This window comes from Eptatretus burgeri, chromosome 8 (genome assembly GCF_056783735.1).
Source record: "Eptatretus burgeri isolate ZD-2024b chromosome 8, Ebu_testis_v1, whole genome shotgun sequence".
Lineage (NCBI taxonomy): Eukaryota > Metazoa > Chordata > Myxini > Myxiniformes > Myxinidae > Eptatretus > Eptatretus burgeri.
The window spans coordinates 3,933,225-3,949,809 of record NC_140968.1 but is presented as its reverse complement, the minus strand read 5'-3'; the positions used below and the strand labels follow the sequence as shown (position 1 = coordinate 3,949,809).

At 43.7% G+C, this 16,585-nt stretch overlaps 1 protein-coding gene, 1 long non-coding RNA gene and 1 other non-coding gene across 8 annotated transcripts in view; 1 reads left to right on the top strand and 2 right to left on the bottom strand.

The window, feature by feature from the left end:
* TIPIN (TIMELESS interacting protein) overlaps positions 1-16,585 on the top strand; it is a 47,463-nt gene that overhangs the window by 892 nt on the left and 29,986 nt on the right. For 3 of the 5 annotated variants that reach the window (XR_015060675.1, XM_085890675.1, XM_085890677.1), the window contains 6 exons: positions 6,623-6,698; positions 7,552-7,627; positions 9,281-9,403; positions 9,802-9,868; positions 12,782-13,018; positions 13,515-13,620. Coding sequence is in view for 4 of the 5 variants with exons in the window: in XM_085890675.1 (XP_085746801.1) it covers positions 6,623-6,698; positions 7,552-7,627; positions 9,281-9,403; positions 9,802-9,868; positions 12,782-13,018; positions 13,515-13,620 (685 nt within the window). In the remaining variant the exon portion in view is untranslated. The other 2 variants (XM_085890676.1, XM_085890678.1) reach the window with 2 other exon arrangements.
* The window catches only part of LOC147020953 (uncharacterized), a 23,308-nt gene continuing 20,318 nt past the window's right edge, over positions 13,596-16,585 (bottom strand). Inside the window, exon 3 of one of the 2 annotated variants that reach the window (XR_015060680.1) lies at positions 13,596-14,301. This is a non-coding gene — a long non-coding RNA (uncharacterized LOC147020953). The remainder of the gene's footprint in view (positions 14,302-16,585) is intronic. The other variant, XR_015060681.1, reaches the window with a different exon arrangement.
* On the bottom strand, positions 16,260-16,331 carry TRNAG-UCC (transfer RNA glycine (anticodon UCC)). The gene has a single exon. It is a non-coding gene; the product is annotated as a tRNA-Gly (tRNA).

Below are 16,585 nucleotides of genomic sequence, written 5' to 3'. Positions count from 1 at the left end.
TCCCCCCCACTGTTGTTATGACACCTTCCCCCCCACTGTTGTTATGACACCTCCCCCATGGTTGTTATGACACCTCTTCCCCTACTGTTGTTATGATGCTCCCCCACTGTTGTTATAATGCCTTCGCCCCCTTGTTATGACGCCTCCCCCCCACTGTTGTTATGATGCCTTCCCCCCCCCCCACTGTTATGACACCTCCCCCCCATGGTTGTTATGACACCTCTTCCCCTACTGTTGTTATGATGCTCCCCCACTGTTGTTATGATGCCTTCCACCCCCCTTGTTATGACGCCTCCCCCCACTGTTGTTATGACACCTTCCCCTACTGTTGTTATGATGCCTTCCCCCCACTGTTATGAACCCTCCCCTCAATGTTGTTATGCCTTCCCCCCACTGTTATGAACCCTCCCCCTCAATGTTGTTATGCCTTCCCCCACTGTTATGACGCCTCCCCCCACTGTTGTTATGACACCTTCCCCCCACTGTTGTTATGATGCCTCCTCCCCCTCCACTGTTATGACGCCTCCCCGCCCACTGTTATGCCTCCCCCCCCACTGTTGTTATGACACCTCCCCCCCCACTGTTGTTATGACACCTCCCCCCCCACTGTTGTTATGACACCTCCCCCCCACTGTTGTTATGACACCTCCTCCCCCCCCACTGTTGCTATGACACCTCCTCCCCCCCCACTGTTGCTATGACACCTTCCCTTGACATATGACATATGACATATGACACCTTGCTGTTTCAATCAATGGGATGGCAATCAGGAGTGAGTTTGGGTGGCCGTGCCTTATATGAAAAACATAAACTTTGTTCATCACCATCAGTCCGGTCTTCACCACACAGGTTTGTGGAAGCGGGTCCTGCCCCGATCAAAAGAGATTTCTGAGGACCTCAGAAAAAGAGTTGTTGATGTTCATCGGTCTGGAAAGGCTCACAAAACCATTTCTAAAGATGTTTAGCTCCACCAATCCACTGTCAGACGGATAGTTTACAAATAAAGAAAATTCAACACCATTGTTACTCTTTCCAGGAACATATATCATTGGAACATATATCCAATGAAAATCACTCCAAGAGCAAGGTGTACAATAATCCAGGATATCATAAAGAACCCCAGGGTGGTCACGTCTAAGGATCTGTAGGCCTCTCTTGCATTGGCCTATGTCATTGATCACGAGTCCACCATCAGGAAAACACTGAACAAGAATAGTGTGCACAGGAGGGGATAGCAAGGAGGAAACCACAGCTCTCCAAGAGGAACATTGCTGTCTGTCTCAATTTTTCCAAAGACAACCTGGATGATCTAGAAGGTTATTGGAAGAATGTTCTGTGAACAGATGAGTAAAAAGTGGAACTTTTTAGCTTAAATAAGAAACATGATGTTTGGAGAAAAGCAAACACTGTGTTCCAACATGAGAACCTCATCCAAGCCATGAAGCATGGTGGACGGAGTGTCATGGTTTGGGGCTGCTTTGCTGCCCCAGGACCCGGACGACTTGCCATCATTGATGGAACCATGAATTCTGGATTGTTTCAGCAAGTTCTACAGGAGAATGTCAGGGTATCCGTCCGTGAGCTGAAGCTTAACAGAAAATGGGTCAATGCAGCAAGACAACAATCCTAATCACACAAGTAAATCTATCACAGAATGGATGAAGTAGAAGAGATTTTATTTTTTGGAATGGCCAATCATAGTCCAAACTTTAACCCAATTGAAATGTTGTGGCAGAACCTGAAACGAACAGTTCATGTAAGAAATCCCACAAACATCTCCAAGTTGAAGCAGTTCTGTAAGGAGGAATGGGCCCAAATTCCTTCAAGCCGATGTTCAGGACTGATCAAGAGTTACAGGAATCGTTTGGTTGAAGTTATTGCTGCTCAAGGGGGTGCCACCAGTTACTCAATGTAGAGGTTCACAGACTTCTTCCTACAAAGGAATTGAATGTTCGATCATTTTGCTCAATAACTAAATAAATTAATGAAAAAGTAGATTTTTTTTTCTTGTGCTATTTGTTTAATCAAGTTCTCTTTATCTATTATTAGGACTTAGATGAAGATCTGATCACATTTTAGGTCAAATTTATACAGAAATAGAGAATTCTAAAGGGGTCACAAACGTTTTCTCACCACTGTATACACCTAGTATAGTAAAAGTGTTTTACGGTCTTCTGCAAAAGGGAGGGAGTATTACACTCCCGTAGGGAGTGGGTGTTTAGTGTTACAAAACATAGACCTTTAACATCCAATGGCAATTCAATAAAACAAAAAAAAAATCTTCGGAGTGATGATTGCAAGGGGTCATGGAGGAGGGTATATATATCTACAAAAGTATATATTACATCACATCCTTTTCGCATTAACATTGAATATGTGAATTTAATTTGGTACAAATGAATATCTAAAAAGACAACACAAGGTAAGTGGAGCGAAGGTGAATGCTCACCTGGATCAGGAGCAACAGTCAATGAAGTCATAAAATATCTTGATTTGGTTCATGTGTAGAAGGTGTTCATATGATTGGTTGAATGGAAACCCTCTCGATGCTGATTACAGTGATACAAGTTACAGGCCATGTTTTTGGCTGAGTGCATGGCTGTGCTGCTGATACAACACTCCCTCTAGGTTAAGTTAGGATTTTTAGTTTTGTTTTTCGGTTTTTAGGCCTGATTTCAACCTGTTAATGGGTGCAGATGTTGATGTGGTCAATGCACCTTTTAGGCATCAGATATGGAGCTTTTAGCCAAGGTTTATCAAAATCGTGTGTTTCGTTCAACCGATAATGACTGAAGTGTTTCCCGACTCATTCCCTGACTCATTGACTGACATACCTACGGACATTGCTCAATCACATAAGCTCACCGGTCTAAAGTCCAGGTGAGCTAAAAATGGTTATGAAGTGGGTGTGATTCTGGGTCTTGCATTATCTTGTGAACCTTCAAACCAACACGTTTCTCATACAATGTACTAATCACAGGAAGGTTTGTCCTTATTACAAGCTGGGCAATCATCCTGGGTCTTTCTAATTTCTTAACATTCTCTCTGGACAAATCACTAAATGTACATATCAAATTGAAAGAATACTTTGAATCAAGGACTGAGAGAAAATTACCAAAATGTTATATTATCAACATGAAGCTCTTTCAATATCTTTTAAAAATACAATGTTTGGTTTGCTTTACCGGCCAACACTTGGGAATTATTCCTCCATTTTAATTGGTTATTGATCTGTGTGTCCCAAAACTTATGTTCAGAAACTTGTTCTTGACTATGATCATGAATAATCAAAGGATCATGACCACCTACAAAGCAAGCGACGAAAAGAAAAAAATCATTTTCTTTATCTTGTTGACATTAAGAACAAAATAATGACGTCACACCAGTCAACAAACTTCTGAACATAGTTCACATATTCATGCTTATCGTTCACTGGGAACCCACTAATTACTGTACCATCTGCATTCTGCATGGTTGATAACTTCTCTTTGCTCTGTAGTCCAACTGCTTTTGTCCATTTTACCCCCCCTCCCCCCACTTTGGTTCATAATGTTAATCCTCCCCCCCCCCCCCACAAACTCCTGGTCCATACACCTCCTCTTTTGCTCCAAACTATTCCTGACTTTTCCTCCCCCCTCTTCTAATGCTTCTTCCTATACTAGTTCTAATCCCTCATTGTTCCTCCCCTTCCCCCCTTGATTTTTCTCTACTTTGCTTTTTCCCTCTTCATAGGTCCAGTCCCACCTAGTTTTGTACACTTAAAACGTCAATGGCTCGTACTTTTGTGGTACATTGTCTCTGCATAATGGGCATGAGCAGACAAACCCATGGACCCCCAATCATTGTGAAATGGGAAAATGTAACGAGCGATAACCAGTCTACAAACTTCTGAACTTGGTTCACATTTAGAGCACGGAGCAATTGGTGTATTGAACAGCAAATGTAAGGGTTTTAAACCTTTTTAATTTATCGATTCGTCATTGGTGATCTCGCGGTGGCGAGAAATGGGCCAGACGAGCATTTTATATAAAAACAAGAACAGCACTCAGTAGAGTGCATACCTCTGCCAGGCTGAACAAGTTACGTTTTGTATCCCACTGATGGATTGGATCTGGATTTGGACCTGAACCAAAATCTAATTCGCTTGTTCCTGTCACTGAAGCAACTCATCCACCGAGTTTTGTCATAATCTGTCCATAACTTTTTGAGATATCGTATTGTTGCGAATTCGCGGCCGCCGGCGTGCGATCGGCCGCTCGACTCGAATGGCAGCCACCTCGCCCACCGGAACGGACAATTCTGTCGTGACCCTCTCGGAACAACGCCGGGAGCTAGTCACGAGTGGGGATTTAACCCCACCACGACCGTGCCAATTGCCCACCCGCGCAGGATAGGGTTGCTCGCCAAATTCGATCGACCTAAGTACCTGCGCGAATGGTCGACCGGGCGATCGCACCACGCCACAGGCCGACTCCGGACACGAACCGCTTAAGCGGTCCGTTCCGTGCTACAGTGATAACCGAGCGGTGTTATCGGCGGCCTCGACGGTTCCGATTAATTATCGGGCGTATTAAGCCCACTACGAACCCTTTACATGAAGCAGGGTGGAGGGTCAATTAAAAGGAAGGAGACAAAGCGAAATGGGAAAACAGTTCACACAATGCACATTTATTACGCGACACACGGAAAGCACACATATACAGCCAAACAGTAAAAATGCACATATAGCAGTTAAAACAAAAGAAACAATGACGCAGAGTTACTACCGAATACGCGTACACACGGCAACACTTACACAGTTCTACTTTACAGATGGCGCCAACACACATTTACTCAAAAGCAAAGGAAAGAAGCCACCCTCATAGACAAGGGGGCAGACAGGCCTGGAGGCCAATATGTGCGCGTGACCTGGAGGAGCGGCCAGGTCCGCGAGACCGGGGGGTCCTACCCGCATCCTTGTGACGTGTTGGCGGACGAGCCGCAGATGTGGCCGCGTGGCTGTGCCCCGACTCCATGCTCCTTGGCGGGTTTCGTTGGCACGACGTTTGGAGTGGGGTGGGAAACGGGGCCCCCTTTTTGCACTATCTCAGCGCGGGGGAAAGGGGGAATTGTTGATGCCCTGGGGGAGGAGAATGGCTGGCTGGCTTGGGTCCCGCGACGAGGGATCTCACACCGCGACCTCGTCACCGACCGCCGTCCTTCTCGCCTCGGACCCGAGCTCCTTTGCCTCTTCCCGCAACTCTCCTCAGCCGACTGCAGAACCCAACTCGATGCCACACCGATGACTCGACTCGCACTGCTACTGCCACACTCTGCTACTGCCACACTTTGCCACTGCCACACTCTGCCACTGCCACACTCTGCTACTGCCACGATTCGCCTTGCGCTCGCCGTTTTATAGGCCGGCAGGAGAAAACAATATGCAAATATCCGGATCAGGATGACCTCGGGGACGGAGCCACGCTCGCCAATTGGACGGAGGAAAAGTGGGCGTGAACCTCCCCTGATCCTAGAATTTGCATATATCGATTTCACACAGACGCGCCTGGAGGCGGGGCCAAGCCGGTCCGCGCTTGCTAATTGGACGGATCAGAAGTGGGCATGTAGCGTTCTTGCTCCGAATTCTCCCTTGGAAAGGCCACTATTTGCGCTCGCGGCTCGGTGCATACCGCTGAACGAGCCCAAGACAGCCCGACGCTCAGTGTTCACAGGTGGTGCGGGAATGGCCGTAGAAGGAGAGAGGTGAGGGTGGTAGAGGGTTTATCGGTGGTGGTTTGATGGTTATGGTGCCGTTTGGAAATGACGGCGATGCGATGTTTGCGGGATTGAGTTGTGATGGTAAAGGTCGTGGCTGTTGGCATTGTTGTTGTTGTCTGAGGGTTGGAGCGTGGTTGCAGTTGGTGACGATGGCTGGCGTGGTGGTTGTTGTGTGATGGCGGTTGAGACGTGGTTGGTTCAAAATAAAGATAGAACAGAAAAACGGCTATCTCAAAGCGTCGCAGCCTGAATGAATCACATAATACCCTCTCAACAACGGGTTTGGGGCTAACTACACATGTACTTAGAGTTATCTCACCAACGGGCCCTGAATGGTGGTTTGCGAATTTCCACAGCCATAACAGTATTATACAGTACCGTATATCGTTTTCGGCTCCGTCTCTCAATGGTGAAGAATCACTTTTTTAAGAAAATTAAAAACTTCTCATATCGGAATCCAGATCTTCAGCAAAATCTAATAAATTTGTTTGTCACACACACCAACCTGTCTTCCAAGTTTTGTCCGAATCCATCCACAACTTCTTGAAATGTCGTTCTATATATAGTTTTTGGCTGTATCCCTCAGTGGTGAAAAATCACATGGATTAAAAAATGATTGTATCTGGATCTTCACCAAAATCAAATAGATTTGTCCTTGTCACACACCAACCAACCTGTCCACCAAGTTCCGTCCAAATCCGTCCCTCACGTTTTGAGATATTGTGCTCACAGACAGGGGAGAAAACATAACCTCCATCCACCTTTGGTGGCGGAGGTCATAATTTATTTATAAATTCAAGATCATGATGCATTTATTTTTTAAATAGAAATTTTTTAATTGATAAGTGTGAATATTTTTTTGCAGCAGCAGCAGCAAAGGAAGAAAAGAAACCTGTGAAACGGATCGTCAGAAAGCCTCGGGTTAAACTCGATGCTCAGAGGTGAGATTTTCTTGCTAAGGGTGGTTCTTGCCCCACAGAAAACCAGGAAATTTGAGATTTTGAGATTTATTTTGCTGTATTTTACCATATCAATAATCTAACATATTAATTTTCTAACGTTTTTTTAAATTTTATTTCAGAATGCAGCAGTTATCAAATTTTCAACGTGAGGTAATTGTTCTCTTTAAGAAAGAACATCCAACTTGGGGACTGAAAAAATGCCATGAAATTTTGCCGGAGTTTTTTAATTCAATAACTAAAAATCAGTTTACAGGTGTTGCAGCTGTACTTAAAAGGGAAGGGTCACCTGCTGCCAAAGTGTGTAGAGGTGGATCTGGCACTACCAAGAAAATTGATTCACCTACCAAACGGGCTGTGTTGGATCTTGCTGTCACACCACCAAGACATCAACGAAGACATTCCAGTCAACGTGAAATCTGCCGGGATCTACAGTTATCAAAAGGGACAGTCTTTCGCATTCTTCAAAAATCAAAAAAAAAAGAGGTCACGGACATTCAATCCGTGAAAACTTTGTTGACGGAAGCTTGGAACAATGTCCCGCTTGAAGTTATCCAAAGGGCGACTGGAAGTTGGTTAAACCGTCTACGCCGTTGCTCAGCGGCCCATGGAAAGCACTTTGAACACTACATCTAAGTTTGCTTTTGTTTTGTTTGAAAATAAAGTGTATCTTTGTTTTACACTACATCTAAGTTTGCTTTTGTTTTGTTTTAAATAAACTGTACCAAATTTCCTGGTTTTCTGTGGGGCACCCTGTAGCTTGGGTGAAGCTAAACTCAAATATCACGACTTGATAGGTGACAGAGATTTTCCCACTTTTGCGTGCTGCCATCAGGTTGCTGTCCGAGCGAGGTCTGCCTGCCCTCCTGAAGTACTTTGAGAAATTGAATTTTAAAGGAAAGGGACATGAGGTGAGCGATGTGCATGGTGTATCAACCCAACAAGGAAATGTGAGATAAATAGTTCATCGTACCGAAGGCGAACAACGGCTGTGTATCACTGCATGGTGCTTGCTTGGTTTCTTTAATATCGTACATGGATAACAAGCGACCATAACAACCTCGTGCAGCACATTGTTTCTTCGAATACTCACCTTCCCTCTCCCTTCAGTGAGCACTCCTTTTTCCCCTTCCTCTTTTGGATGAAAGACTTAAATGATGAGCGTCCACACTCAAACAGCCAGGCATTTATTGGAAGTTGATCAATGGCATTTTTCACCTCACTGCTCATCACTTTAATAAGATGTACCGGTGGAAATGACACTGAGGAAAGACATCGCCACGATCGAAAAGCAGACTGTGTCTGACGACGCTGTGGAACCAAAGGCCAATGATCCGGATAGTAATTGAACAGGGATGGTCGATTCTTCACCTTGTTGACATAATGGAGGAAAAGGTCATTGCAAATGTTTCTTGTTTTTCATTATCAACCTACACTTGATGAAAAAGACTCAGCACAGCAATCGTGTAATGGATAATTCTTCACTTCTCTCACCAGATCAAACTCCAGTCTCGACCGGTTTGCATTACTTCATTTACCCAGCATGCCTCCCGGCACTTCTCTGATGGGTTTAATCAAAAGACAGCAAGTTGTACTTTGTAAACGTATTGCATATCTATCTGAGTCTCAATGACGATGTAAAATGAAGTAAAACACAAAAAAGGATCTTTTTATAACACGTAGATGTTGTTATCACGGCTGTGGTGGTTGTTGTTTGTGTGTTCCTGTTGTCGTAGAATTTTTGTTCCAAGTCAATTGATGATTTGCTTTCCAACGGTACCTACCGTTTTTATCATTCCACGACAGCAGGAACGCTTTAGAATGAAGCGGCACACATGCACACACACGCATCTCCTTGTATTAAAAGAATAGTTCATACCTGGAATACATGCAATAAAAGAAAGCAAACTATTTCATAACACCTGGTTTATTTCCATGCGTTATTCTACAATAGCACCACTTCAGAGCATCCTTACTACGACTACTTCCCACCTTCTTGTGGGGTCGGCCGGGGGAATGTCTGATTCGTCTTTCACGAACCGGCTGACCAAACCTGACGTTCTACTGGAGCTGGTTTGCGCAGGGATTTGCAATTCCTCCAGGGTACTAAAGTCCCCTACTCTTCGTCGAAACACATGGTGTGATCTTTTATGTCCACCAACTAATGCTAGCAGATGGGACACTCAGCTTAAAGTCCATTCGATGGATGAGGCACTTTGTGATGCAACGTCCTGCCTGTGAAAAGGCCAATCTGATAGTTTATATTCTGGTTAGGAATTAAACCCAGAATAGACAGCTCAAAGCTAACGTCAGGTACACTACCTCCGCACCATTCTGTCAAAGTGCAACATTCGTAATTGCTTTGAATAAACTTGAATTTCATTTTGAGATTACTCCTTTCTCACTTTTGACATCTTCCCTTGTCCTGTTTTTTCTCAATTTTAACATCTCCCCATGCATTCCTCATTAATTGATAACCAAATTTCTTGTTAAAAAAGTTATGTTGGAAACTATAAAATTTGAAGTAAAAGAAAAGAAAGTCCTATCTTGGTCATTACATTCAGGCTGAAGACCTGCACACGTTGCTATGGACCCTGCAACATTGGGCCCATCGTTTGTGTCCACACATGGCTTTTGGAGACTTTGTTGAGAAGCTGGAGATGTTGGGCAGCAAGAGAGAGATCCAGGTGAGGTTTTTTTTTTTTTTTGTACTTAGAAAGTGCTATCCCCAAATTACCAAATTTGTTTCTGCGTCACTCGTTAGGTACTGGCCAGATAGCTGTCGAAAAGAAAAACTTTGCATTGTGGGAAAATAATTTTTTTTTGAGATTCAAACTGGACGAGTACAATCTTGTACATTTGCCATCTTGAAACGTTTTTTTTCCTTTCATTTATGAATTCTATGCAGCGTCCGAGTCTTAAACTCCACTATTGGCTTTGCTGATGCCTGGAGTGTGTCGACTGTAGCAGTGTGACCCGTGACTTGGCAGGCGGGGTTGTTAAAATGTTTGGTGTTGTGAGGTTTGTTTGTGCTGACCGCTGGCACAATGACACTGACATTGCCTTGCCCTTTTGCTCTCTGCAGACATGTATGCACAAGATAAGGCTCGACATTCCTGTGTTTACTTCAGACTTTGTGACAGCACACATTGGTACGAATGGCTCCTTTCACCTCTACTCCCAATTTGTCACATCTGCTTTGGAATTATTTAACTTCGGCAAACTTCTCTTTAAATCATTTATGAAATGAGTTTTACATTTTCACAGACAATATATATATATATATATATATATATATGTAAATCCCTATAATACATTAATATATAGCAGATAAATATAATTCCAGAAAGCAAAACTGCTTCTTTACTTTCAAAACTTATTTTTCTATCTTATCACACTTCGTGATATCACGTGACAAAATTTTTGTGACGTCTCATATAATGTGCAAACTAATTATCGACTCAAATACATAAAAACTAGAATGCCACTCAGTGGAGTGCATACCTCCGCCAGGCTGAAACGGTTTGCATTTTGTTTCCCACTGATAGGCCGGATCTGGATTCGGACCTGAATCAGAATCAAATCGGCTTGTTCTTGCCACCTAACCAACTCATCTACCAAGTTTTGTCATAACTCTTCCATAACTTTTTGAGGTATCATGCTATATATCGTTTTTGGCCGCATCTCTCAATGGTGAAGAATCACTTGGAAAAATTTAAAAATTATATTACCCGGATCCGCATCCAGATCGTCACCAAAATTGAATGGATTCATCCTTGTCGCACGCCTAATCTGTCCACAAAGTTTCATCCAAATCCGTTCAAAAGTTTTTGAAATGTCCTGCTCAGTGCTCAGAGGCAAACAAACAGACAGGGGTGAAAACATAACCTCCGTCTATCCTCGGTGACGGAGGTTAAAAAAATTTCCTAACCTTTGAACCTATTGCTCAAATTTTGGGTTTGCATGTAGTTAAGTATGTAGCATACCCTGAACTACCAGCATGTGTAGAGCTGCACAATTTGAAAAAAATATTAAACATTTTTCGAAATCACTATTACCTCATCAAATGAAAATCTTGATTAAAACAAAGTGAAGTTGTGGATCCCATTTTATTTTAGTTGACAATTGAAATACTTTTGATTTTTTTTTTTGCAAAATTTTGCGTACAATGCTCCTCTTATTGTTCAAAAGTTTTATGAAAAATGTCGAATACGAGATGAATACGTTTAAAGTTCCACTCGTGTTTTCCAAGTGCTTTTTTAGGTCATCTCTGCTGAGATGACCTAATAAAGCCGGACCAAATGTCCGTCCGTCCGTCAACAATTTTTCTTTCCAATCTTGATGAAACTTAGTATGTGGGTAGAGGTCGATGAGTGTTGCACAACGATATAACTTTTGTCCAGGTTCAAGGTCAGGGTCAAGGTCACGAGGTCACGTAAGTTATAAAAATCGCCATTTTCAAAACCTATCTCGTCTGCCATTCTACAAGATATATTCGGCAACTGTTTATTGATTATGATAGTAAAAAATATTATCTTGTATCTAACCGGACAGATTTTTGAATTTCCGTCCCGTTTGGCCGCCACGTAACCTGGAAGATGGTCAAAAACACCTCCCGGTACAAAGAAAACTTTTTTACTTCCGATCTTGATGAAATTTGGTATGTGGGTAGAGGTTGATGAGTGATACCCAACGACATATTTTTTCCCGGATTCGAGGTCAGGGTCAAGGTCACGAAAGTTGTGAAAGTCGCCATTTTCAAAACCTATCTCGTCTGTCATTTTAGGAGATATCTGGCAACGAACGGTTCATCGATTACGATAGTAAAAAACATAATAGAGATGACCGTCACCCCCACACGGGGGTAATTTTTTTTGTTTTGTTTTTTTTTTCTGGGTTTATTTGTGTTGAATTCTCATTCTGCACACTCTAAAGTGTCATTTTGTACTACATTTGAAAGTTATATTAATTATATTGCAAAAGTGACTTGTAACTTAATGAGGCCTTTTCAACTCCAATGGAAAACTTGTCTTCATAACAACTAGTTGGTTTGTGCTAGTGGAAAGTATATGGACGAGTTTTCTCAAACAAGTGTTGGACAGGTTTGCTAACTGCTGTGGAGAAGAAGGTGAAACAGCGACGTTTCAGATGCGAGCCCTTCAAAGCAAAAGGATGAGGCTCATGTCCGAAACGTCGCTTCGTCTTCCTTCCCACGCCAGTTAGCGTACCTGTTTCAACATTTCGTCGAGAAAATAAATTGTCCTTTTAAACTCCTACAGTGATAGGAAACAATGACGTTGGAATAATGGGCAGCACAATAACTGATAAGACACTGTACTTCATGTACCCCCCCCCACCCCCTTTCCTCAAAGTGAAATGAAACGTGTAGCCATTGCGTCGCATCATTGTGCTAATTATTACCCTCGCCAGAGGAGAGGGAATGTATTTGGGTCTGTTTGTCTGTCTGTCCACACATAATGTGCTAACATTGGGGCCACAAATGCCACCTGATGGTAGCCAGTTTTACACATCTTATTTTTCTTCAACCAAGTACCTCTCTAAAGTATGTACAATTAGAATGTGAATATGTCTATAAAGTACATACTATAAAACTACACAAAACAAGTCCTGCCGATGGTCTGCAATCTCTGATTGCTCTTTCTAGTAAGCTCTGCCACCAAAGGTGGACAGAGGTTTATGTGTTCACCCCTATTTGTTTGTTTGTTTGTGAGCAGGATATCTCAATAAGATATGGACGGATTTTGGCGAAACTTGGTAGACAGAGTGGGTGTGTGACAAGTACGGATCAATGAGATTTTGGTTAAGGTCCAGATGCAGATCTGGCCCATCAGTGTGATACAAAATGTAAACTGTTCAGCCTGGTTATTCTTATGTTTTCACCTGACATTAGCAGTTTGTACCATGTTAAACAAGCGAACCATGACCTATGTAGGAAAGTACATGAATCTACAGCACTTCAACTTTGTAACAAAATAGACAGGTAAACATAATATCAGCTGGAACTGGTTTTGTCACGATCCCTAAGGGTGATGCTGTATTTGCAGATGAGGAACCAGTGAATGAAGAGCGAGACTTGAATGCACCTCTTGGTATGGACCATTCTCTTTGGAGTCCAGTACCTGCTGAATTTCCTGCTGAAGACCCTGAACAGCTATCGAGTGACATTTTGGTTCAATTGGAAGAGAAGCGGAAGCAAGCCCTGGAGAGGCGTCGTTCCAGGATGCAGGCATCACAAGAGATCTCTGCCAGCTCCTCGCAGCCCGAGTCTTACCCGGATACAGGTGCTCACCTGCATTTGTAAACAAATTATATTCTTGATCAACAGGCTATGTTAACGAGCATTTGATGTAATCTCAATTCCAGGCTGCAATGGTGATCATTTAGTAAACTATTTTCCATGTAACATAAGCTTGGTGTTGGCTTAACGGTTAAGGTGGCAAGCTTAAGATATTGGGGTCCTGAGTTTGAGCCCCTGTTGTGCCATTAACATAACACCAGGTGGATTGACGACTCAGCCTGTCATCCTTACGAGGTCATCAACATGAGTACCACCTTACTGGGAAGAATTAGCCATTTGAGTATCCTGCGTCGGAGTGGTGATCCATTCAGGATTGTGCCCTCCAGCCAGTGGAAAACTGCCTTGGCAGCCCTATGCATCTGAAGATGTGAAAGGAGTGGTTCTTCTTGTTCTTTGAATAACTAACTTGAAACATCTTTTCTGTCAATGCATTGCCTTGAGTAAGAACTTTACTAAATATTGTCCTGCCTTATATGTAGCTACACAGATGCTCGCACAGCCAGAAGTGGAAGCAACAGATGATCTTTGCGATGGAAACGAGTTGAGGGAGACATCAGCTGACCAGGATGTCATCATGGAGATCTTGTGAGAAATATTTCTGCAAGAACGTGAAGTTTGTGCTTTGTTTTCTTGACGGTTTGCAGTATAAATTGCCTCCTCCATCTGTGACTCTCACAAGTGATGCTCCGTCTGAACAAAGTCTGGTCCCCTCGTCCATCACACACACACACACACACACCTTATAAGGAGGAACTGCCTCCAGTCAGGAACAGGTCATTTTCCCGTTCATTTTTCAAAGTAATTTTATTGTCATAATTTCTCCTTGTGTTTTGAATTTAACAAGAATGTTTCTTTACGTAGTGTTTGGAAATAAAGTAAATTTTATATGTGTTGCTGTTCGATGACGTTTTGGGAATGGGTGAGTTTGGCCGGGGAGAGAGAGAGGGGGGGGGGGGGTAATGGTTGATGGGGTTAAAAAAAAACATCGTATGTAAGGATGGTGGATGGCATGAGATGGTAGCATAGCATCCTTGGATGTCATGAAAATCAACATAAACAGTGATGGAGTTTCTACCTCCACTGTATTATATTCTTCATATTTCATATGCACCACATGGCTGTTAGTAGCATCATTGGCTGAAGGTACGGTTGTGCCGCTGATGCCTTTCCCATAGGTTAGAGCAGGAATTTCATCAGGGTGCCGGAGATGGCTTGCCAACTCTTCGCGAAGGGTACCGCAGGATGTTTAACGTCCACCAACTTCTGCTGGTAGACAGGATGCCCAGTTTAGTGTCCATTCCTGTATCATATGCTGGACAGGGGCATTAGGAGACCCAATTGTACTTTTACTCGGATATAGAAATACAAAGGATAAATCTAAATACTACGTAAACTATGAAATGCGTTCCAAAATCATGGGCCATTGCTCAAATGGGAATGTTAAACGGGCCAGTCAACAATGCAATCAGCCATTATCAGTTTGATTTGGTAATCTATGTTCACAAATTGCTCATCTCAACACTTTAAAAAGTACACTTGTGCCCCCAATGTCGTTGTCCTTGGGAAGAATGTACAGCACGAGCTATGAAATGAAGTTAATCATAGATCTTATTGGCCATTTAAATATCTAGGCCCTTGCCCTGAACCCAGCAGGGCAGGTGTTTAGGACTGATTAGATGGTGACCATGCCAGGCTTGCTACAGACCACCTTGAGGGATGTGGAAGAGTGTGCGTGCACGATGGTGACCACACCAGGCTTGTTACAGACCACCCTGAGGATGTGGAAGAGTGTGCGTGCACGATGGTGACCACGCCAGGCTTGTTGCAGACCACCCTGATGTCATGAATGAGTGCATGCACGATGGTGACCACACCAGGCTTGTTACAGACCACCCTGAGGTCATGGACGAGTGCATGCTTGATGGTGACCAGGCCAGGCTTGTTTCAGCATGATGACGTTGGAGAGAGTGCCTGCATGATGCTGACCACACCAGGCTTGTTGCAGACCACCCTGAGGCTATGGAAGAGTGTGCGTGCACGATGGTGACCACGCCAGGCTTGTTACAGACCACCCTGAGGCTATGGATGAGTGTGCGTGCACGATGGTGACCACGCCAGGCTTGTTACAGACCACCCTGAGGCCATGGAAAAGGGTGCGTGTACGATGGTGACCACGCCAGGCTTGTTACAGACCACCCTGAGGCCATGGAAAAGGGTGCGTGTACGATGGTGACCACGTCAGGCTTGTTACAGACCACCCTGAGGAGATGGAAGGAAGAGTATGCGTGCACAATGGTGACCACACCAGGCTTGTTGCAGACCACCCTGAGGACATGGAAGAGGGTGCGTGCACATCCAAATTTAATTTTGTGTCATCGGCTGAAGGTATTCGGTATTCCAATCGGCGATCAACCAGGGTTCAAATGCCACATGTATTTGTCCATTGTCTGTCCTTGTATTCCCGTAAAAGTACACTTATGTCCCCTAATGTCTGTTTTGTGATTTTTGTGCAAACTTCTCCACAAGCCTGGGATTGATGTCAAGTAACAATGAGAAATGTTTGACTTCATGCAATCTTTTTTCAGAAAGGGGAGAAAACTGTCTCTTGCTCCCTAATTAGGCATTAGACAATTGATGAAATTGCCATTTTTGTACAATTAGCAAGGAATGTTTGGAGAAACCACCGATGCCGGTTATGGGTAAGGGAAGAAGAGGAAGAGGCAGACTCGTGTGTCCTGGATGTATGGGGTAAAGGATGTCACGAAGCTGTCTGCCAGAGCTTCAGGAAGCAGTGCAGCTGGTGGGAATGGGATATTTGGAGAAATCTGATCAGGAATGTCATATGATGGAGCCACATAGTGCAATTTTCATGATGAAAAGGGACAAAAGTCTCCAAAACAAGTTTTTTTAATTTGGCCGATTCTGGAAGACGAACCGTGGCCCGCAATCATAGGCCGATTCGGCAGAGTGAACCTTGGCCCGCAATGTCCCAGAGGCCGATTCGGGAGGGCGAACCTTTATCCACAATGTCCCATCGGTCGATTGGCGAGGGCGAACCATGACCCGAAATGTCCCATAGGTGGCGACACAATGCATGAAGCTTTCACCATCTCCTTGTTGTATCAAAGGAATGTGCAGGCGAACAAAAATAAATTAACAACCATGCAACGTAACAATGTTCGGAGCAACAAATGTCCTTATTAAAGGGGAAAGGAAAAAAGACATGCGATGGCCGGGAATCGAACCCGGGTCAACTGCTTGGAAGGCAGCTATGCTCACCACTATACCACCATCGCGAATCTGTTGGCTAGATTTAACAAACAACTTTTTATACTGTAGATCACTTCCGAACATGTCGACAGGATGTAGGGTTATTCGGACCATCACCGGTGTGTCGTCCGAACATGACTATGCACGATGTCCATCTCTAATCTGATGGTAGTCTTGAAATTTCAAGGCATGGTGCCAAATCTGGCCCTACTATTGCGAAACACCTTGTGGGAAATTAATTCCCTCCAATTTACCATCAGTCACAATAACTTTTCATTCC